This window comes from Pelmatolapia mariae, linkage group LG3_W (genome assembly GCF_036321145.2).
Source record: "Pelmatolapia mariae isolate MD_Pm_ZW linkage group LG3_W, Pm_UMD_F_2, whole genome shotgun sequence".
In the NCBI taxonomy this organism is placed as follows: Eukaryota; Metazoa; Chordata; class Actinopteri; order Cichliformes; family Cichlidae; genus Pelmatolapia; species Pelmatolapia mariae.
Genome location: NC_086229.1, coordinates 46,239,965 through 46,262,865, shown reverse-complemented (window position 1 = coordinate 46,262,865; position 22,901 = coordinate 46,239,965). Strand labels below are relative to the sequence as shown.

The window sequence follows — 22,901 nt, the reverse complement described above, 5'->3', positions numbered from 1 at the left end:
CAAAGAACAGAATAAAATCCAAAAATCTGCTTTTATTTTTGTTTTTATTGTTGTCTTGCTGGAGTTTATTGGATCAGATCTGTGTGTGAAATGATTCAGCAGTGTGGTGACTTTGGGTTTATGACATAAAGCTGCTGCTGCCCTACATATGAGTTCAAACTAATACTGAGATCCTGAATGTAAGCATTTTATTGGGATTTCAAGAAATGATTGACTCATTTTGTCCTCTCACACATGTTTGAAGTTTCCTGTTGTCAGCAGATGTTTTATGAGATATCAGTGCATGTCCGCGTGTGTGTGTATGTGTGTGTGTGTGCATGCTGAGCAGTGAGTTTCAAGTGTGTAATGATGCAGAACTAAACTTTTGATGCTCTCACGATGAAAGGAAAAACTTAACAGTTTTTTCTTATCTATCATTTGCTCTTCACCCCTTTCCTCCCGCATGTCTGACTTGCGGGTCATGTGATTCTCCTCCGCTAGGCGGCAGCATTAAGCCGCTGTCTGAGAGCGAGAGGGGAAAGACCCGATGAAAGAAAGGAGAAATGAGAGTTTGACTCTGTGAGTCTAGGTCTGGAGTGCAGGTTTCGGATATGGAGAAAAGAGGGGAAAGGGTGAAGAGAAAGGAGGATTCGTGAAAAAAGACACAAGTGTGGTTAAAGATGCAAAGACAGAAAACAGAGAGTTTAAATGTGGTTTGATAAATGACCTGAAACAACGAGACCGCAGAGCAAAACGCGCCCCCTCACTGTACGAATGACCTTTTGCATCCGTGCTGCGGGTCAGGGTCTCCACTCTGCCTCCGTGTTATGTAACAGGTAATGTCTGCGGACCTAATTGAAGCCAGTCATTTTCTTTGGAATGAAGCAGCTCCCGCAACCCACCCCGCCCCCCAACCCTCGCGCTCCTGCGTGTCATTGGTGAGATTGTATTCTGGGGGCTAAAGAAAGAGAAAACCACCCGGCGCTCAATTTTAAAAGGTCAGCTGAGTGAGCGGGATTAAATCATTGTTACGCGGGAGACATGAGACGAGATGAGGTGCGTGTTGGGAAGATGTGCAGCAACTTTAACTCTGAGATGAGGCAAGGAACGGACACAACACGGAGAGAGACGCGAGGAGAATAAGCAGAAGCGGGTTTAGTTGGAGAGCGAACATTCCCAGTATTCCCAGTCCTAAACTTGAACTCATTTCTTTACAAACACAGAGAGAAATCAGAGAAAGTGAGTAAACGAGTTTAATAAAAAGAAAATATCAGGGAAGAAACAGACAGAACCTAATCTGTCACTCTGATGAAGCGCGCGGGATGTGCGTAGAAGATGGGATGAATAAAGGGATGTTCTGTAAATAAAGTCAGCATAAATCAGCTCCACGCTGTTTACATCAGTTCTGTTTGACACTAAAACACCTGAGAGCTCAGTGATTCAAGTTTTGACATGCGCAACAGAAAGAAACAAGAAGCTCGCTCCAGACAGCCTGCGCGTAAAGACGCGTCTCAGAGTAAACACGCAGCTGAGAATCACGTTTTCAAACAAACGCGACAGGCTCTGTTAACAGTTTGGACTCTGTCGCTTCTGTAGAAACACAAAGAGGTCTCATCAGTCCTGATGCAGGTGACTCGTACTCGAGTGCGCACGTCCTGCACGGAGACACAAGTCAGAACTGCGAGCCTTGTTCCCCCTCTCTCACTTTTCCTCCCGTTGGCACCCCGCCAGCTCCAGCACGCTCCGAGCCTCTTCTCCTCTTGCGCCGCTTGCCGCTCACTTTACACCACCCCTTCTCCTGAGAGGGGAGAGAGAGAGAGTGGGAGGGAGGATGGAGAAGGGGGTGCCCCCGAAAGAGGTGGAGCCGAGCAGAGGGAGGGAGCAGGGGAGTCTCTCTGCCGACACTGGAGTGAGGTAGAGTTGGGTTGGAGGGGGGCGACGGGAGCCCTTGGCCGCCTATTCGCCTTCCAGTTGCCTCCACGCTATATAAACACTCATTGGTGCCTCTGGCTTGACGCACACACACTCCTTGCACACGCATGCACAATACACACACTGAGGGTGACTTGTATAGGCAGCCAGAGAGCGAGAGAGAGAGAGGAGAGAGAGCGCTCTGAGAAACAGAAAGGTACACAGAGAGGAGAGTGGACGTCAGAAAGTAAGAGAAGGAGAAGGAGGACGGCAGCTCCTGAGCATCTCCTGCGCACCCACGCATCCCTGTACGCTCACGGATCTTAAACATTTCTACTCCTCGTGTTTGCGCCACAGAGACGTGACTTTTTAATGCAAAGAAGCTTTTTGATTTTCTCTTTAAAAATTATTTGAAGGAGAACGCGATTCCTGGAAGAGTTTTCGTTTATTTTTAAACCAACTCTTTCCATCCCTCGAGAAGTTTTAAAAAGTAAAAAGCCCTCGTCAGTTCCAGGGCTCGGCTTCACTTTTTCCACGTGTCCCCGGGAGTCCCGGCGTTTGAAATAAACGTGTCACCTTAGAGACCATTTTTTCTTTTTCTTTCTTCAGCAATTTTTTCCAACTCCCTTTTTTCTTTTTAGTCAGTAATTCACAAACGAGACTAAAAATGATATTTCAAACATCAGGACAGACCCCAGCCAAGAGAATTCCGTGTCCTAAATGTTTCAATCATTAAAACAAAGCGAGTTTTAATTGTTTCACTCCCCCCCACACTTCATAAGCTGAGGCGTGATCCTGAAGACGCGGGGAGCTCACCTGTAGCGTCTCTGCCCAGTTCAACCGAGCCTGATTCGCACCTCTGAGGCACAGAGACGCCACTTTGTGACTGTTTTAAAACACAGACCCACGAAATCAGAAAGGAACTTTACACACTTCATTCATTCTCACAGCAGAGCAGCCGCTGCCTCCTGACACCTCCAGTGCGCGTAAAAAGAGCGCTGCGCTATTTTACGCAAAAAAGAACTTTGAAAGTTTGACGAAGATTTACTTTGCCCCCTTTTTAGAGCACAAAAGCAAAGTTTCAGCGCATCTTTGTCCAAAGTTTTTGAAAGTCGACCCCAGTTCCGCAGAGATCACCGGGCTCTCCATCACCATGCTGTTCGACACTTTCGACATCGTCTCCGCTCTGGCCACTCTGGCCGCTTGCCTGGTGTCCATGGCCCTGCTCCTCGCCGTGTCCCAGCAACTGTGGCAGCTCCGGTGGACGGCCACGCGGGATAAAAACTGCAAGCTGCCCATGCCGAAAGGATCCATGGGCTTCCCCTTCATCGGCGAGACCTGCCACTGGCTCCTGCAGGTAAGAGCGCACTCTGGGCAGGGAGCGAGGGAGGGAGGGAGAGGGGATGAGTTTGGTGGAGGGAGACAGAATCTGGGTCAGTGCCGGTCTCCGTGTCTGTGAGGTGATATCAGTCTCATCTAATTATTTATTCTTCCCCAAAGATCGTTTTGCGCTCTTTTATTGACATCTTTAGTATTTTGTGCAAACATCTGCACCTTTTTTTTAACCAGCCACATTTTTGTTGTTTGCAAAGGAGGAAACTCATTTAAAAAAAACACCAGAGCGCAACTTTTTTTGTTTTTAAAGCCTCACACTCGTTCTTTTATAGCCTTTGTTAATTGGACTCCATATCCCATAATGCACAATGTTACATTAACTCAGAAACTCATAAAAATCGAGATTCTAAAACAAAAAACCCCCAAAACTGAGCTGCTGCTTCATCTCCATCCTGCGCGAATGGGTTGCAAAGTGAACACGGACACACAGAGGAGAATCAAAGAGTTTCGCTTCATCGTTTATTAGTTTACAGCCCTGTAATATCTTTCCCCGCACTCCAGCGGTGGTTCCGCACAGACTCTTCTTTCCCCTCATTATCTCACACAGGAGCACATCGGCTCAGCCAGCCGCGGCGCGACGTCACAGTCTATTGATCACATCTGATACGGTGGCGAGTCCAGGCTGAGCCGTGGGGACTCATGTCTCTGACGGAGAAGGAGGACACTCGTGTCCACAAAGAGATTCTGTTTTGTGCTGATTGTTCGGAGAAGGAACGAGAAAAGGGAAGTTCTGTGTAAAAGGGTTAAATCGAGGGTAAAGTGCAGTCTCCGGACACGCTCTCCTCCTCCTCCTTTTCTTCTTCTTTTTTAAAATCTTGGTTGCATTCAGAAAGGTTGCCGACACACCGCGTTTTCAGTAGATTGGTCAGAGATTCCTGCAGAAAAAAGGAAAGCCCTGCACCATGCGCAGTATTGATCCAGCTTACCGAAGGTTCGCTTAATCGGTGAGATGCGTCACTGTCTAAAAAAAACCTCAGCATCCACCCTTATCAATAAAATTTGCAGATAATCTTAATGTTTGAGGCTAAAAACGACACACTTGGACCAGTGAGTGAGTGAGTGATAGGAGATCAGGGTGCACGTGAGTGCCGCTACTGAGGAGTCCCGGGAGCGCGCCGGCTGAGGGGACAGCTAATAAAACAGAGAGAAGAAGAAGAGAGACGGGAGGGAAAGGGAAGCCAGGCTCGACGAGCGGAGGCACGTTGGCCGCGTGCGGGGCTTGAACTCGCGGTGCTCCTCTGCGTTACATCTGACACCGAGCGAGACGCGTTCCCGGAATGCAAGCGGGAACCACGGCCAAGTTTATGGTGAGGGGAGGGGAGAGGCATGTCAGTCAGAAGGAGGAATAAGAGGCTGTCTGTACTTATGAGGACCCCGAGTCCCCACAAGCAGGGCTCAGACCTGATATATAACCTTAAAGTTAAGTTTTAGAACACAGCGCAGTCAGGAGAGGTGGGCGGGTCGATCCTAATATCAATCGTATGCTGGTATTGGTTTAGGATCATTCTTGTGTTGCCTGTCATGCCCGTTTCATTTATAGCTTATAGCACATTTAAAGAACAGAAGTTGAGCCAAAGTGCTTCATAGGCAGGCACATTTACATTCAAGAAACACCAAATGCTGAAAGTTGTGTTTTGTTGTGTTAACTAATTATCGTGGAGAGTAAGAATCAGGGTGATTTATTGGTTGGTAACAAGTGTTCGGAATTTGCAAATTTTTTACTATTCAGCTCATAAATCATGACTCGCTGCTCTCCTCTACGTGAGCTGCCTTCATCAAGTAGTAGTATCGGCACTCGTATCGGTAATACTTGTCCTGTGTTTACAGTAGCAGCCAGTGTACCAGGAGCCATTACAGACATCTTTTTGATTATAAGAAAAAGAAAGAAGGTGCATGCACTACACTCTGTGTGTGTCCCGTGTCCAGTCCAAAGACTGTAGATAGAAGATGGATGTCTGTGACATCACTCACTGGCTGGTGAAATCCTGTCTGGAAGCCTCAGGTTGAGCACTGCCCATCTCCAAGCCACAGGAGATTACACCACACTCATGCGCTAAGGAAGCCACGCCCCCAGGCATATTTTTCTCTAAATGGGAGCATAACCGACACAACAAAGGCTGCACTGAAGATGATTTGAAGCCGAACAATGAGGTCATAAACTTGCCAGGAAAGTGCTTAGCGAGGTCCCGGCCTGAAGAAGCACTAGCACTGTTTTCCTATAGGTTTAATTAAAAGCTGACTTTGCCCCCTGCTGGCCATCAGACATAAAGCTGGCTTGCGGAGGTTGACTTGGTGCTACTCAGAACATTTTTGGGGGACTGCGTTACTGCGATGTAGGTTTTTTTTTTTTTTTTTGCTCTTCTTCCTCCTAGAGATCAACCATACTTGTTGTGGTCATCTTCTTTCTACCAATCAGAGTCTGAGCTATGTGCGGCATCATCACCCAGAACTTCCTTCCTGTTTGAATGTTTGGTTTCTTTTTAAAGACTCAATTTTCTTTTTTTTTGATCACTTGGGATCCTAAGAACCAACTCATGCAGAGCAGAAGCAGCATTTGGAGGTTCTGAGCATTCTGTGTTAGTTCTGTCGTCGGTCGCTGCCCACTCCTCACACTTTAGCTACACACACAGTCACCATTTGGTAAATCTGCCTGTCTGCTGCTGAATTTTTTTCCCACTAAGAGCGTAAAAACAGTGAAGTTATGCGCATACACACATATACACACGGTATATTTTTACCCTGAACACACGCAGCAGCACATTTCTGTGACGGATCCATTTTAAAGCAATCTGCAGTTAGAAATAGTTCTGTGGTCACTCTGCCAGAGCCCTGTCTGCTCTCATTAGGAGCATGAACTTTCTGGAGCTACGGTGCCAGGCAGGAGCGCTACTGAGGCTTCACACACACACACACAAACACACATACAGGCACACAGAAATAATGTACTAATCTTTTTACACATAGACATAAATGTTTTCCTGTGCACACACATACATGAAGAGAAAATATGGTACAAAAACCACAAGTGCATGTTGATTCTGAGTTACCTTTAAACATATAATTTATAACAAACTTTTATTTTTGAGTGAAGCTGTATGGCCGTAGACTTGTAGCGTTTTTTAAAGTCATTTTTGTCTCACGTTAGACGATCTGGACACTTTGTTTTAATCACTCCACTCCTCACAATTTTAGCTGGACGCAAATGATCCGATTTCATCTTTTAACTTCTTTTAAAGTTTTTTCTGAAATATCGTACGCACGTTGCTGGGTTTCTACTTGGTTGAAGTTCGTTAACAGTTACCTTCCACGACCACTAGGGGTCACCACACCACAAGGATCCCAGGAATATGTTTTGGTAGCTAAGAAGTGAATTCAAAAACATCGGAAACACCGATAAGTCGAACCAATGAAGTTTTTTAAATACATTTTTATCCTCCTTTGACAAAACAAATCTACTGTTGCTAGGTAACCAGGTAAACCTTTCTTCTGTTTTTCATGCAGTTTCTTTGGGTCAGAGCCTCATAACTTTCTCACACACACACAAACAAACAAACATGTACGTGGAGCAGACTCGCTGGACTGAATCTGGGTCAGATGAGAGAAATGAACATGAAGCTCACACACACAGAGTAGAAGGTCCAAATGTTTTGTGTCGTCATTTTTGGCTTGCATAATTGGTCAAAAGTAGCAACCAGCAGCTCAGATGGAGCTACATCAACTCACACACACACACACACACACACACACACACACACACACACACACACACACACACACACACACACACACACACACTAATGAGGTACCCTCTGCCTGCCTTCTTCTGTCTGTTTGGCTGTGATGAAGTGTAAATGATGGTGGCCAGAGTAATAACAATCCTGCAGCCCAAACACTCTCTCGCAGCTCACAGTGACGACAGCTTCCCCCCTTTTACAGCTTGCTCCTTCTTCTTCTTCTGCACCTGCACTGTTGTCTTCTTCTATGGTGGTACGGCTACAGATCCTCTGCAGGTGATGACCGTTTCTGTTGATGGTATTTGGTGTCATCAGGTGTTTGTCTTCTTTGATGACTTGAACCCAACCTTTTCTTATAGTCAACTTTTACAACATCCCAAGCAGCCTTTAAAGGCGACTTTTAATTCTTGTTTGCAGATAAATGCAAGCAAAAGCCGCCAACAGTGAGAAGTGTTCATCAGCCGTGCAGAGTTGGCAGGTTTGACTAACAAGGCTACTTCAGTTTCTTCGTCACAGCCCAAACACGTGCACGTTTGGGTTTAGCAGTCATTCCTAAATGGTCCTAAATGTTGGCCCTGCGACGGACCGGCGACTTATCTGGGGTGTATCTCGCTTTGGCTTCGTCTGGCAATCCTGGCAATCCTTCGTCTGGCAATCCTCACCTGGATAAAGCTACATGGATGACACCGATGCTCGGTCAGGCCCGTATTGTCTCACTGCAGCCCGCTGTGCAGCATTTTTCAGTGTGCTTAGATGCTTGCCAGCATACCCTTTGGCTTGGTGAGGACAAATAAGTAAATACAGAAGTCTGAAGTAGGAGGTGGATGTGGAGGAAACCCTTCAGCATGACGAAGCATCACTGGGCAAGATACTGAACCCTGAGTTTCCACTGATGCATTCATCAGAATGTGAAAGGTGTGAAAGGATGAATGAAGGCTGTAGTAAGAAAGCACTTTGGTAAATGGACTGGTTCATATGCAGTGCTTTTCTGTTCCACCTGAGCACTCAAAGCCCTTTGTACAACATGCCTCATTCACCAATTCGTACAAGCACTTTTTTCATTTTTTTTCTAGAGCAACCTGTTACCTTGCTTAAGGGTGCTTCAGCATATCTAGACATGGATCGAACCGCCAACCTTCCAATTAGCAGATGACCGGGTTTTACCTCCTGAGCTGCAGCCAATCCCAAACAGAACAGAAAAGGACTATATAAATACGGCTCATTTTGTTGCTTTGACGCTGGTGTTAGGGAAAAGGTCAGTGTTTGGGTTTAGATGCCTCTTTTCTCAGCATTGAACAAAACTTGCGTATCTCCTCTTCAATAAGCTTATTCTTCATTTGCCTAATCGGCACGGTGGTCATTTCACGGTGTCCTGTACCAGCAACCATGCTATCTATTCATGGCTGTGCCAGGCATGTGGGGGGACGTGTCATATTGTCTGCTGGAGCAATACGTGAAGCTTCTGGCTCCTGACCGAACGTCAGCATGTGAGGAGCTGGAAGTGAGGACGGACAACATGCAAGAAAAAACACTGGATTTAAAAAAAATCAAATGCAATGAAACTTAAAAAAAGATTGTTGTTAAAAAACAATGTTTCCTAAACTTTTTTAAAATTGGGAACAATTGTACAAATTTTAACAGAGATTCACAGATTCGCTCTGCAAAATCAGGAGCTTGCAATTCACGATCTCGCCAAATTGTCATCATAATACTCAAAATTCAGTCGTATATGACGCAAGATTCTCTCATGCCGACGGCAGACGACCACCTCGAAGCTCCTCTGCCTCGTAGCGCATGTGAGGCCTTTTGTTTTTTAGCCGAATTGCTCCTTTAAGCAGCTCAGACAGAGGGGGGATTGTGAGGACTGGCGGCTTCATCTATAGTAGGTTCCATTACTGCGGTCCAGCCCGCTGTGTGCTGCATAGCTGTGGTTACACAGTCCTGAGGCGCACACATACACACACACACACACACACACACTCAGAGTCTTTCCATTTGCTGTGTTGGTCTGTGTGTGCATAAAGTCATATAACATGCAGCAGGCGCACATATAGAGTACGATGATGTAGCACACATGCAAAGACACAATTAATTGGCCACACATGCACAGCAGTGTGTGAGCGCACACAGATCATAAACCCACTCTTTCTCTCTGTCTTTCTTGTGTGGCGTGGCAGGGAGCTGGCAAGTGCATGTTCACTGGGTAAGAGATACATAGTTCACTGAGCGGGTACAGGGGGTAAAAGTGTTAACATTCAAGGCAGGACCCTTGAACCGCCGAGGACGCTTCTTCTTCTCACACCCCGCTAAACTTTGTTCAAGCTCCTCTCTGTGTTTTTCTTTTTTTTCGTTGTATTTTTTCCCCGTTTTTTCAATTTTCTTAAATTTAACAATGAAAAAAAAAAACCTCCTGTCACCGTCTTGTGTAAATATAGTCTATTTTACATTTTAAGTGCGTTTAATGATCCTCTGTGTGATTCGTGATATAATTTCCCCCCCCCCCCCAACTTTTCAGTCCCGTAGTGCTGCTTCCCTGCAGCCTTCTGTTTTTTATCTTCTTCAAATATCTGAGGCATTTCTAACTTTCTGGATTTCAGTTTTTCAAAAATCGCCTCACCTAATTTTTTTCCCCACTCTTTCTCCGCTGTCTCCTCGAGCCTTTGCTTCTCTACGTCTTGCCATTTTCTTGTTTTCCCCCAATCAATAATGCTCTTTCTCATCACTATTTTTCTTCTTCCTTCCCCCCTCACTTTTACATCCATCCATCCATCCATGCCCTCCTCCTCCCTCCTCTTGTACAGATTAGCAGGAGGTACTGGCAGCAGGCTCCCTTGCCCCTTCTTTCACCCCGAGAACACACTGCTCCCTCCTTCAACACTCTTGTCCTGGGCCGAGTATAGAGGCCAGTGTTAATCTCCCTTTCTCAATGAGTGTGCGTGTGTGTGTGTGTGTGTGTCACAGAGAGCTCGAGTTTTTAAAAGATCAGGATGTTTTTTCATTCTCTTATTTTCTCATTGTTAACAAATTGGCTGCACAACTCCCACCAAAGAGCTCAATGCTTGCTGCGTTTTTCACAACGCTTTCCCCACTTTTTGTCAAGCATCACGGAAGAAATCAGGAAGTTGCTCCTAAAAAACAGACGAGCACGGCATTGTAGCAAACGCTAAAAGTGTTAGGAACTATTTTCAGCAGTGGCTTGATCTACAGTTGGTGCTATAATGAGTATTTGGTGCTTGTAAATGGGACCAAGTCAAGCAGATCTTTCCAGAAGAAGATAGAGAAGCAGTGCAAACAAGAACCTGTTTGGGTTCCAGTCGCAGCATCCGAAGTCAAGTTCAGGCTCAGAGGTCGCAGGAGAAAAGTGGCGTGATGCCTCTTGTAAAAAGCTTCCATTAGTCAGCGAAATGAGAGTTAACTCTCTGGACAACAATGGAGGAACAGGACGTGTCAGATGGCAGCTGCTAGGAGGATCAAGTCCTTGTTGGTTTTGGTCATTTAGAAGGAAAAAGAGGGAATATCAGCTGAAGGATATTGGTGGACTTTCACACGGTGTCTGTGTTGGCTTGTAGTTGGGGTGCGTCTGTGTGTCAGGGTATTAGCTCGGGTCCCCGGGGTTAGCGCTTAGAGAGTTTTAAACAACCATAATCTCCCTTTCTATAATGTCCCTGGGTCAGGGGCCAAGCCTCTCCCTCTCTCTCCCACCCGCTCCCTCTCTCTCCTGCTCGCTCGCTCTATTCTCCTCGTTTTTTGGCTGAACTATCTGTAGCCCTTTTTTCCTTAATCCGTCCTTTCTGAAATGAGCACCCATCCCGATCTCCCCGCCTCCTCCGCCACGCTCAGTCCCCTTTCACACTTTCTCCCTCCTTCTTTAACCCCCCCACCTTCATTCTTTATCTTTCCTCCTCTCCTCCTTCTCTTTCCTTCTTCCCTCTTACCTTAGTTTCCTTCCTTCTCTTCTTTCTTCCACCCCACTTGCCTCATTCCTAACCCTTCTCCTCCTCCTCCTCCTCCTCTCGGTGTCTCTCTCTGATGTGGTGGCGTGACCGCAAAGGGACGGGGGTTCATTGTCAAGTTGAGGACCTATCGCACCATTCAAACGCACAACCCCCCCTCGCACACACACACTGGCTCCTTGGTATCTCTGGCACCAGCTGAATGATTGACAGTTGAAAAGAGAGAAGGAATTCCCTTGCAGCCTTTGACCTCGTTTCCTCTGCCTCGCACTTCCACAGCTATTCTTGCAGCATTTTCACTTTTCATTTTTTAACCTTTGATTTAGATAAAAGTGGGTTTTTTGTATGTGTCTGTGTGTTTTCAGACTATATATTCTCCCCTTCCTATCAGTCAAGCATCATGCGGGCAGAGATCTTGTGGATGTTTTTGCTTCTTCGCCTGTGACTTTTGTGGGTTTTAAATTCTCTTTTTCTCACTTCTAGCAACGTTAGCGCATCAAGCTAACCGCAAGCTACCTCACATCGCTTCACGTCGCCATTTACATCTTAAAGGTTGCCTTTTAACAAATTGCAAAGACTTGAAGAGGTGAAGGCCGGCACTCGGTACCTGTCATTTCTTCAGTTAGAGGGAATTAACAGTCAGTAAATTCGTTGTTTCCTCGTACATTTGTTTCGCTTGCTTCCTCTTTAGCACCGATGTACAACCGTACTGCAGTTTCACTGTACCTGTATACAAATATGTCTGTGCAAAGACAATAAAGAGTTAAAGTCTGATGGATATCCATTCCTCTCAGAAATTGCCGGTGTGTCAGATACAGCACAGATAAATGCAAGCGCAACGCTTAAGACAACCACACACTTACATTTTAACGAGAAACGCCACAGACAGAGTCCAACACAATGACAGCAGCACGCACGCACCTCAGAAAGCGTGACCCGACCCTCCCCAGCCCTACACCACCGAGGCAATGTCCTACATTTCGATTGGCTCCATTTTAGCAAAGTGAACACACATGCACGTTTCACAGGGATTTTGGGGTTACAAAAAAAAAGCTACAAGGACAGAAAATGGTAATTCATGAGTGCACGAAGACCATGAGAACAATCGTAGCTCTGTCCATCACACGCTCGATGCTGTGACAAACCTAACATGTACAGTTTGCTTTCATTTTTAAGAAATATCGATACTGAAATTTCTGACTATATTATTACTGACGTGTCTCATGTCCCATACAAACATACTCTTTGTTGGAAACCAGCCGCCTTGAATGTGTTGAAAGGAGCCGTGATTAAAAGCGTCAATAAAACAAAACAACCGAGCAACCGTAAAACCAGAATACGGTAAAAAGGAGGCAAGGCTGAAGCCGGATGAGGTCAACAAGTTCAATCTGAGCTTTCTTAAGTTTGTTAGATGTGAGGTTAATATTCAAGTTATTATATTTATCTTACATTTTTAAATTAAAAACAAAAGCCAAACAGCTTCTTTTGATAAGTATTTAAAATAACGACTCGCGTTGGTAAATGTACTGCTTTACTACAAATTGTTTTTTCCGAAGTAAAACGTTTTCTGTCAATGCCACTGTGTAAAATATAATATTTTGGGGCTCATACTCGGCTTTCTTGTAAAATGTTAGTGCACACAGCTCGATTAAAGAAAATGTTTAAAGCATTTTAAAGTGTGACCTTGCTAATTCACACAAAGCTGTAAAGTGACTGGAGTTTGATGTGAAAAAACGACTTTTTAACCATTAACTTAGAAACTATAAAGATTTTTTTAAAACATGGATGCATTTAAATCACAGAAAATAAATGCAAAGCAAGAATTTAGACAAAACTCTTCAGGATGCGCTCTTTCTTCCTGGTAATTTAGCAGGAAATGTGATGAAACAACACTCTTTATGAGCACGTCTAAATTGGAGTATAGCGTCTGCATATGTCGACTGCATCGTGTGCACTTTACACTGAGTTAATAAGTCAATCATTTTCATTCAAGGAAACCTTCAACCGCTCTGGGAATGCCTTGAAAAAGATAGATGTAATTTATATATTTAATAGATCCCCCAAAACATCAAGTTTGGGTTCACTCCCTGAAGTTAATTTGAAATATTTGCTCTTGTTATATCAGCTGCTTTATCTCTTTACACAGTAAAGCTTCCATCTCCCTCATTTTTTTCTGCAGCTGGTAAAATATCTTCCCCGGGTTTGATGGTGAATTTCCTACAACTGTCTGTTTCTCTACTCCGTCTAACCATCACCCCAATATTTGTATTTCATAGACTCTCTAAATATACACACTTATACACAGGCACACTTACTCTCACTGTCTCTGGTCAGCGAGCCAGTATGTGTCTGTGTGTGTGTGCGTGGATTGATCTGAGTAAACATAATTAGCTGTGTTTTTTTGTCTTGCCCTAATAAAAGACTCATTTGTTGGACATTTCCACTGCACTACAAAGAGGACATTTATAAGCCTGGGCCCAGGTTCGCCCCCAGGCCAACCCCAACAGAACAGACGGGGGTATTTTTAGCACGGCCGGCGTGCTAGCAGGGTTTGCCGGGACAGTGTGTGTGAGTGAGTGTGTGTGTGTAAGAGAGAGAGAAAAGAAGAGAAACTGAGATTTTATGACATCTTTTGTGATTGTGCTGGTTTTTGTGAGAAATTCTGTTGAAATGTGAGTGTGTAGCTCTCCTTTATTGAGAAAAAAATCTGATAAAAGCACTCTAGAGAAGCGGACACTGGAGGCTACGAGAACGCTGTCCAGACTGTAGTCATGCACAGACAATCTTTCAAGGCCATTCCTTTAGTCTGTCCTCTACCCATTGTGTGTATAAAACCTTTAACCCTCCTATAACCACACCTCAGAGTCCAGCTTGAAGCTGCGTTCGCCTGTCTAAACCCAATGGCAGCGTTTTTGTTCTTATCTTAAAGTGAATGGGGAGTTTATAGGTGAGACCGATGGAAAAAAGTGTGTGGAAAAAAGCGTCAATTTTTAAATTTTTTTAAGTCGAGAAAAGTTTTGTTTTTGAAGGAAACCCACTTCTTCCTTTCAAATCCAGAACAGGGAGAATGGCTGAAAATGTCGGTGTACAGGTTGTTACAACGAGAAGATTGAATTTCACTGACCACACACACAGGCCAGTGTGCATAACATTTTGTTGATTATTATGATAAAAACACCTCTGCCAGATTCCCTTCTTTTTAGAAAAGATGTTCCCCTTAAACAATCGATCCACATGATAAATGTCTGTAAAAAAATGCAATTAGCCTGCTGCCACCAAACCGTAAAAGTCACGAAACCTTCATATCGAGAATTTTGGATTCAAACAGCTTGTCAAGGTCTAGAAATATTTTAAACTGCTTGCATCGCCATGGCAACAGTAATAAATTTGAATTATTAATGACACTGTGAACCAGTTTGGGTCCAGGCCCCACCGCTGCTGTTTATTCCATGTAACATGCAAACAACGAACAACAGCAAAAGCGCCGTTATTTTGTTCTTAAGAGTCAGAGTAGAATGCACTTCAGACATTTTGCAGAATTAAGTGAAGCCATTCACACACGCACCTTTATTTGTTGTCCATTTGCTAAATGCATGGAGCTAATATGGAGTAAAGTTCAAACAGGAATTAATTTAAACCAAGAGAAACAAATTTAACCCACTTAAAATGATCCGTGAGACGTCAAATAAAGGACCTGAATTTATTTTAAATACCTAAAAAAAAAGAAAAAGTGGCTAGTGGTTATTTATACTTGTTAAAATCAACTGTGAATGTTTTCGAGGCCATGCTCGTTGGTATTAGCTGCATTATCTAATCACAGCAGGCTACTTATAGCAGATCCAAAATAAAATCTACATGTCGTCAGCTTTGTTGCTTTTCATAAAGCATCCAACTGGCGTACGGCGTTGCAGGTAATTGCAGGAATTTCATTCAGCTTGTGCTGGAAAACCTTCACAAAGTCGGCCGCGGTTCAACAGTGAAGCAGTGGCAGGGGTGTGATTGCACCCTGAGCTCTTTGTCTTGATTCCAGTGTTATTCACAGCTTCTGACTGCACGGTGCTGGAAAATAAAAATAAAATTAAATAAAACCCGAGGTGCGTTCCTTGTGATGTTCGGCTTCCATAGCCAGCTTGTACTTCCCCCAGTTGCTATGTAACAAGAAAAAAAAAAACTTTATGCCCACCGTCATTAAGAGAAACCTCTTTATGGTTTTCAGCTCACATCAGAGTTTGTTGCCTGTGACCTCGATGGTAAAATCAGCCGTTATGTTGTGGGACCAATTTTGGTTTGGGGTTTTTTGTGTGTGAGTGTTTACAGTGATGGCTGCTTCGCCTCGCCAGAGTTTGGAGGGAAAGTGTGCTTGAACCAATCAGGGTGATTGCAGACGCGACGGCTACGTTTACAAATCTGTGTGTGTGTGTGTGTGTGTGTGTGCGTGTGCACAGTTATGTACGTGTTCTCCTGCAGAAGAACTGTGGCGTCATTACATCACAACTTTCCATGCTTGCTCCCTGGCCAGATTTGAGAGAGGCGGGGAGGGTTGTGGGGTTAGGGAGGGATGGGGTGGGGGTACGGGGGCTGTACACTTCTCACCTTTTAAGCTAAATGTCACCCAGACCACACCCCTGGCGCATGCTCACACTCAAGCACGCACACACTTTTTTTCTTGCAGAGAATCTGACACAAGAAAACCTTCAGCATTTGCCAAAATGTGTGCGAGTTTCTAAAAAGAAAACAGAGAAATGGAAAGAGAAGTCGTAACGCACAGAACGCACAAAAAAAGTACACAATCGTCCCAATCTGATGCTGTATCTCGGAGGGTGAAAGGGAGCCTTGTCTGGCTGCCTGAGGAACTCCCTTTGAATTGGACTGTGTGTGTGTGTGTGTCAGCAGGCCTGCCAGGCAGACATACTAAACCACTCTACATCCATGTGGCAGCAAAATGTAGCTTGAAAAACAACCCTGCTCTAACACACACATTTACGCACTCAAACACACACACACACCCTGAGGGCTCTAGAGGCCAGCCGGTCGACCTGGTGTGTGTGTTTGTTAATGTGTGTGTGCTGCAGTGAAAACAGGAAGTGTACAGGAGCTGTGAAAACAGCTCGGGCCAACAGTTTGTACCCAGACACATCGACAGAGAGAAAAAGAAACCCCCAACATTTGCAAAGGTGCATGAATGAATGAATGGATGCGGCTTCAAAAATAGACTCTTTAAAGAAAACTCAGTCCCAGCTACACTGAAACTGGATGGTTTCTACAGTTTTAAGCCGACTATCAGGTGGATGACATCGACCAGGAATCAGGCAGCTGTCGGACAGCTTTGCAGGATAAAACCCAGTGCGAATAAAATAACGCCAGCACCTCGAGTTCGAGTGAACACTCTGAAACACGGCAGGGCGGGACAGTGGGGCGTGAGGAGCTTGAATGCTAATTAACAGGATTTTTCATCTATAAAAGCAGTCTGGCAATCAGAGTTTTCAAAGCAGCACGAAAACAGCAGCCAGAGGTACAGAGAGGGCAGAAGCATCTGTGCTCAATTTAGGTCGACTTCACACAGAGAAACCTTAGCATGTCAGCTACGTTGCGTTGAAGAGAGAAAGAAATGAATGACTGATATTAATAAGCAGTCATGAAGGAAGAAGGAAGCTTCAATCACCTCTTGATCGTCATTGGTTGCTGTTCAGCAGGTGCTTTGCGTCGCATCTTTATCCTCTGCCACAGAAGCCGTTTGAGTCTTGTTTGTCTTTCTGATGTCAAAAAACTATTTAATTAAAACTCTTATTTCCAGCTTATATTTGGTGATATGGTAATGGAAAGCAGCAGCAGGAACCAATTACACAACAGAGATGTAAGAGGTGGTATGAAAAGGAGGTGCTGGGGGTGGAGGTGGGTTGAAATGTGGCTTGCAGAAGGAGCACTGATACACGCCTTACATGAGTTTTGCCACCTGGATGTGTACAAGGACATCATGTAAAAGGCTCAGCTTTGCTTCTTGGCCTGCCTGAACTAACGCTGTGCTGAGCTGTAGGAATCAAAATGACATGGCTGTTAGTTTCTGCAAAAATGACTCAGTCAGTTTTACTACAGCAACTTCATCGTGGGTGGAAACTGGGATTGAAACTGGTCTGTTACCAGTCTTTAGGAGTAGGAGCTTCACCTGCGTGTCTGCTGTGTTCGTTTAGGGTCGTGGGTTTTCCTGCACAGTACAGTACAACATAGATGTAAATCCAAGGAGTACTGGCAAAAGCATGCTGACTACAGCATACTATGGAATAGAGCAGCATAACAGAGCAGCTGAGAGTAGCTGCTTTTTTTCAAAGGGGCTCCATACACAAAGCGCATCACTTTGGTGCGGATGGTTGGTAGCCAGGAGACATTCTACCTTCTGGTTGCCTAGGTAACCCTCTAATATTTTTACAAACCCTGCCACATGGCTATCGACGGCATACTTCACTTGAATTCTATTCCATCAATTGACCCACTTCATGTCACCAGTGGTTATTTTACCCACCGTCGCTTCAAGCTGTTTAATATGATTTGGTGTCTCCGCCTTCAAGATATATTTCATTTGTGCTTGAAGGTGGAGTCCACCAGTTTTTTGCTAGTTGTGAGAGGTAATACAAAAGGTAATACATTTATTCCATTGCCTCTTTTAGCCCCCTTCAAAGTCTTTATCTATTCCCATGTACAACCGCACGCTGCTCAAACACAAGTGAGCAATATGTCTCTGATTATTAGACATGTCTTTAACATTTACCAGTGTGTTTGGAGCTGAACCTTTCATAGGGACTAAAAGCAGGAATATCTCAGCCTCTGGTAATTTATTCTCTTAAAATGTGTGACTTTATAAACATGCACTACTAATTCCACTGAGTTCCCCTTTACAAACATCTGCACACCGAATGTAAAACACTTTGAAGCTTATTTACACCCAACCAGAGACACACACACTTTTTTTATGCTATACAAAGTCACTCCTAATTTAGACCATAAGCACCTTCTCAGCTTTAAAACCTCTTGGCCAAGCGGGGTGTTTTTGATTGGGAGTTTAGTAAATCTATCGAGGCTTCACTGTAGGACTGTAAGCCAGTAATCACACCGCTGACCGGAATCAGTGAGCGGACACATTTTGAGCCCTCGCACACAAACAAAAAGCACCGCCGCCGCTGCCAGAGGTGTGCCCTCGACCAGGAAACAAACTACCTGCTAAAATTAGTCTCTGAGCTCCGCATTCAAACACAAACATGCTGCCTATAACTGCACTCATACACATGCCGACTGTTTTGTAGTGTCGGGGGTTACAGCTTATCTTAATGTTGGCTCGTGTCAGGAAGGTTTGAAGTTAATCAGATTTTTTTTAAACAAAAATCACAATAAAAATGCTCTCCTTGTCTGTTTTGTGTTGATGTGTGAATAAACTGCCTTACAGGCTGTTCTTTTGCCTTCATGTTTACACTCACACAAATATATTTGTGTGAGTGTGTGTCTGTGTGCCTCACGGTCATAAATATCTCTTTCCCCTTGAGTAAACCGGGGTCAAACCAGTTAGTGTTGTCACGGCAATTTGGAGTTGGGCCTCCGCGTGTTTGTTTGCTTTCCATGTTTCTGAGTTTTTAAAGATTTTTTTATTTTAATAATCTTGAGTGAGTGTGTGTTTTTAAGTCTATATGCACATGTGTGTTAATACTCGCATTTGAATAATGCCTTATTAGACTCAGTGTGTATGTCCCGTGTACGTGTGTGTAACACAGTAAGCAACCTCTCAGGCGGCTATATATTCTTTTCACTCAAACAGCCCATTTACAGTTCTGGGGTCGGCTCCCTCTCGCTCTGCTGTGACCCAGACTGTTTAGAGGTCAACGTCAAAGCTGAACTCAGGTCAGCTCGCTAACTGACTCCAGCTTCGGTCCTCTGGGGGTTGTGCTCGCAACCTGGGTTTTCCAAACTGTGGGACAGGGGCCCTGAAATGTGGCGATGTGGCTCCTTGTGATGGGTCAAAACATAAAACAGGGACAAATGTTTATTTTTTTATTCTCCAGCAACAAATTCAAATTTTTCTCCGTGGCTCGTAGTATTGCTCATGCACCTACATTGTTTTGGTGTGAACTGCACAGTTTTGCAGGTGTGGGGTGTAACAACGCTTATCTAGATGCTTATAGGAATAAAACTTAATTTCTCTCTCTTTTTTTAAGAAATCACACACCTGTCACTAAAAAATGATTTTGCACTTTCTCTAAGAACTATTTTCTTCTTTCTACCGAGTTAAACCAGAAGCTCTACCTGTAATTCTAGCAAGCACTATGCTTCTTATAGAAAAAGGGAAAATTCACTTTCTCTGATTGCCTTCAAATAAAAAAATCTGAGAAGGAGGAATCCCCTCTGTGATTTATATAGTGACAACCCTGTGAAGAAAGATGTAGTTTAATGTGCTACATGTTAAACTCCATCTTGTGGACGTTTGGACCTCCTCAATAATTCAGGTAAACTGATCCCGTTCATCTGGACGTTTTCAACTGGCGAAACATTTCGTCAGTTTTCCAAGTGACTGCGGGTTTCCCTAACCTTATAAACATGACTGACACTAGCAACATTGCCTAACAATGAGCCATGAGCTCAGTTTCATGATTGGTAATATGTAGATTGTCATGACCATTCATCAGAGGTTGCTGGCATAGTCCATTCATCTTAGGGCTAGGGTTCCCCAGGCCTGACAACTTGGAGCTCCACCTCAGTTGTTGAACTAGGAGAAGAAGATATGAAGTGGCAATGGCCAAAAATGAGCAGTCTGAGGCTGAAACTTCTTATATCCTCGAGCAGTCTCCTGTCAGTCTTCTTCATCAGGATGAGAAATTTCATTTACTGTATTTTAAGCCTGAACTGCAAATGTTTTGAGAACCTTTAACCTCACCGCTCGTGGGCCGATGTTAAAACTGATCTCTGCCTGTGCCCTAAAGGCAACTTGAATCAGTTTTCATTGCATTAACCTGATGTATACAGGCTCCTTAAACATCTGCAGTCTTCTGCTTTCAGTTGGTTTAAGTTTACTTTTTTCTCTGAGAGCTGAGATGATGGAAACCTCAGTAACTTTTAGCATGTGGAGAACTCACCAGTCTGTTTGGGCCCCGAGCCACAGAGAGAGTAGAAAGTACTTACTGAAACCTTTTAGAGATGAAGATCAAAAGCTGGGGTGAAGGTTGGATCCTAAAGACTGTTTTAAATTATTAGAAAGTGCAAAAAGCATGAAGAACTAGCATCTTTTGTTAACGGTGGTCGAGGGCAAGGAGAGCGTCTTTCAGAGTAGGCCCCATCAGTTCGGTGAGGTATCACTGTTTTGAGGAGCTTTTTGAATCTGACCATCTTCTGTTTGAGGACAGCAGCTGGCTGTCTACTGTAATATTTCATCAATTTTTAAAATGATTTCTGCATGATTAAAACCTCGTCTCACAATGTTTCCGTAACAGTGATGATGATGGCTAGAATCACTAAATTTTAAGGAATTTCATGTTAACAATACACTAACCCTTAAACCCCTGACAATATAAAAGATTTCTTTAAATGCAGATATTAAGAAAGATATCGATTTAGAAGTGGAGATGGGGGCGATCTCCATTAGCAGGATTTGAAAAGGTTCCTCTGATTTCCGTGAAACAGGGTGGAGGAGTGTTTGGGGAATTCCTTCTATTACTGTCTCCTCACACCTTCTGCTTCTCTCTAATGGCGAAGGGGAACTCCAGCATTCAGTTCCAACAGTGTTCTCTAAAACTACCCATCTTTCTCTTCTTCCTTTCTTAATAGAATTTCGACTTTCTTATAGATGTTGAAGGAAGAAGAATGGAAAAGCACCAGGTTTATTTTTCTATGAGCAAAACTAGTTTCTTTAATATGGATTTTTGACATACTGCCTCGTATAATTAATCCTTCAGCACGACTAAAGAACTGTCGCTCATTCTACCGTAGAAAATATCTTAAAACAACTCTTGTGAGTTGTGTCTTCAGCACTACAAGTTAGATCTGTGATTGATCTCTGTGCTTACTCTCTTTTCCTTTGTCCAGGGCTCGAGCTTCCATGCATCACGGAGACAGAAGTACGGCAATGTGTTCAAGACCCACCTGCTAGGCCGTCCTGTGATTCGGGTTACGGGCGCAGAGAACGTGCGCAAGGTGCTGATGGGCGAGCACACACTGGTGGCGGTGGACTGGCCTCAGAGCACGTCCACGCTGCTGGGACCAAACTCCCTGGCCAACAGCATCGGAGACATCCACCGCAAGAGGAGGAAGGTCAGGACACTTGTTAATTTAAGTTCGCAAACACACACAACTATACAGAGATACCGAACGCATGTATTTGTGTGTTCATCTTTACTTTTAATGCTTCACTTTGTGCTAACTGCAAAGACTCGCTTGACCAAGGAAAAATTACATCCTAAACCAATCAAAAGTTAAATATTTTCAGGATGTAAATATTTTGATTTTAAGCCATTTGACTACACAAAGTGTTTAGTAAGACATCTCAGTCTCTGTCTTATATATTTAGCAGCACAAAAAAATGCAGCACTATAATTTCAATACTTTAGGCAGAGGAAAGATACGGACTTAAATATAACAATGCAATTACTGATTTAATTTAAATGCAATCATTATTAATGACTCTGCCCTTGGATACAACTAACTACTCCCTTCAATGTGAGAAGGTTAACACCAGCTACCAACTTTATTTTGATATTCTAACATGATAGTAGAAGGAGCTAAAAAGACTATTTTAAACTGAAGCACAATATTTGAACTTTCTGGAGACCAGAGTACTCACCTGACACAATAGAAAAAAAGTAAAATGAAAGTATATCTTCAAGTGTTTCCTGAATCTGCATAACTGGGTTTTTTTTTTTTTTTGTAAGTACAGCTTATATTTGGCTTCAGACCTCTAGCTGCCTGCAACACATCGTCAACAGTTCCTCGAAATAATTAGCAAGAAATTATAAAACTGCACTCTGACGATAAACTCCAGCCCTAACTCAATATCGACAGAAACACTGAGTTAGGTCCTTTATTCCCTTTTACGTTATGTTAGGTAGAAACTGATCATCTCGTCACATGACGCTTTAGGGGGACAACCTTGAAAGCACTGAAGAGAATGAAGTAGGAAGCATATGCTTGCTATCGTATCAGGACGTTGTTTAAGAGGTCCCTGGCCCCCAAAATGTATAATACCAGCTTTCTTACAAAGCTTCAGTATGAACTAAAAGCAGCACTCTGAAAGAAAGACTCACCGCTGAAAGGTTCAAACAGCCCTGAAAAGATGCTGCAAAGGATCTGTCTCCCTCGAAATGTCTGCGGCTAAACCCACCTGGATTCACAAATACAAACCCAGAACATAAAATACAACACAAAAGAGACATAAGATTAATTACACAAGTTATAAAGATAATTCAACTCTTGTCTTGTTTGGCCTGATGAGGTTTAATGGTCCCAACTTTTACGGGCTTTTCTCTTGTACCTTGTTTTTGTAACACACACGGGGCTGAAGTGTGGAATTGAATGTAGTCATATGAGAGGCAATAAAAACATATAAAATCACCAGGACATCTTAAATAGTCGGCTTTTACTTTTACCAAAGATGAAGATCTGTCTCCACATGCAAACAAAAACGAACTCTTAATTTCATGTCTAAAAATTACTTAATTATTAAGACCTATAGCATTTCTATATTTCTATATTAATCTGTTAGTCATTTCATTTATAAGCTGCCAGAGAACAGTGAAAAATCCACCTGTCATCAAGCACAATGTCTTAAAACAGGGAGTCTGGAGCGAGGGCGGAACCACTGCGCTTTAGTCGATGAAGAAAATAAAAAGCAGACCTAATTTAAATGCAAACAATTAATAGATGGAACATCAATTTTTTAATTCCTAATGACTGAGTGAAA

The 22,901-nt window shown here is 43.6% G+C and overlaps 1 protein-coding gene across 1 annotated transcript in view; it reads left to right on the top strand.

Moving 5' to 3' along the window:
• Window positions 1–1,996: 1,996 nt before the first annotated feature.
• LOC134624504 (cytochrome P450 26B1) overlaps window positions 1,997–22,901 on the top strand; it is a 37,857-nt gene continuing 16,952 nt past the window's right edge. Inside the window, exons 1-2 of the mRNA XM_063469494.1 lie at window positions 1,997–3,247; window positions 21,032–21,256. Coding sequence (XP_063325564.1) covers window positions 3,044–3,247; window positions 21,032–21,256 — 429 coding nt within the window. The 5' untranslated portion in view covers window positions 1,997–3,043. The remainder of the gene's footprint in view (window positions 3,248–21,031; window positions 21,257–22,901) is intronic.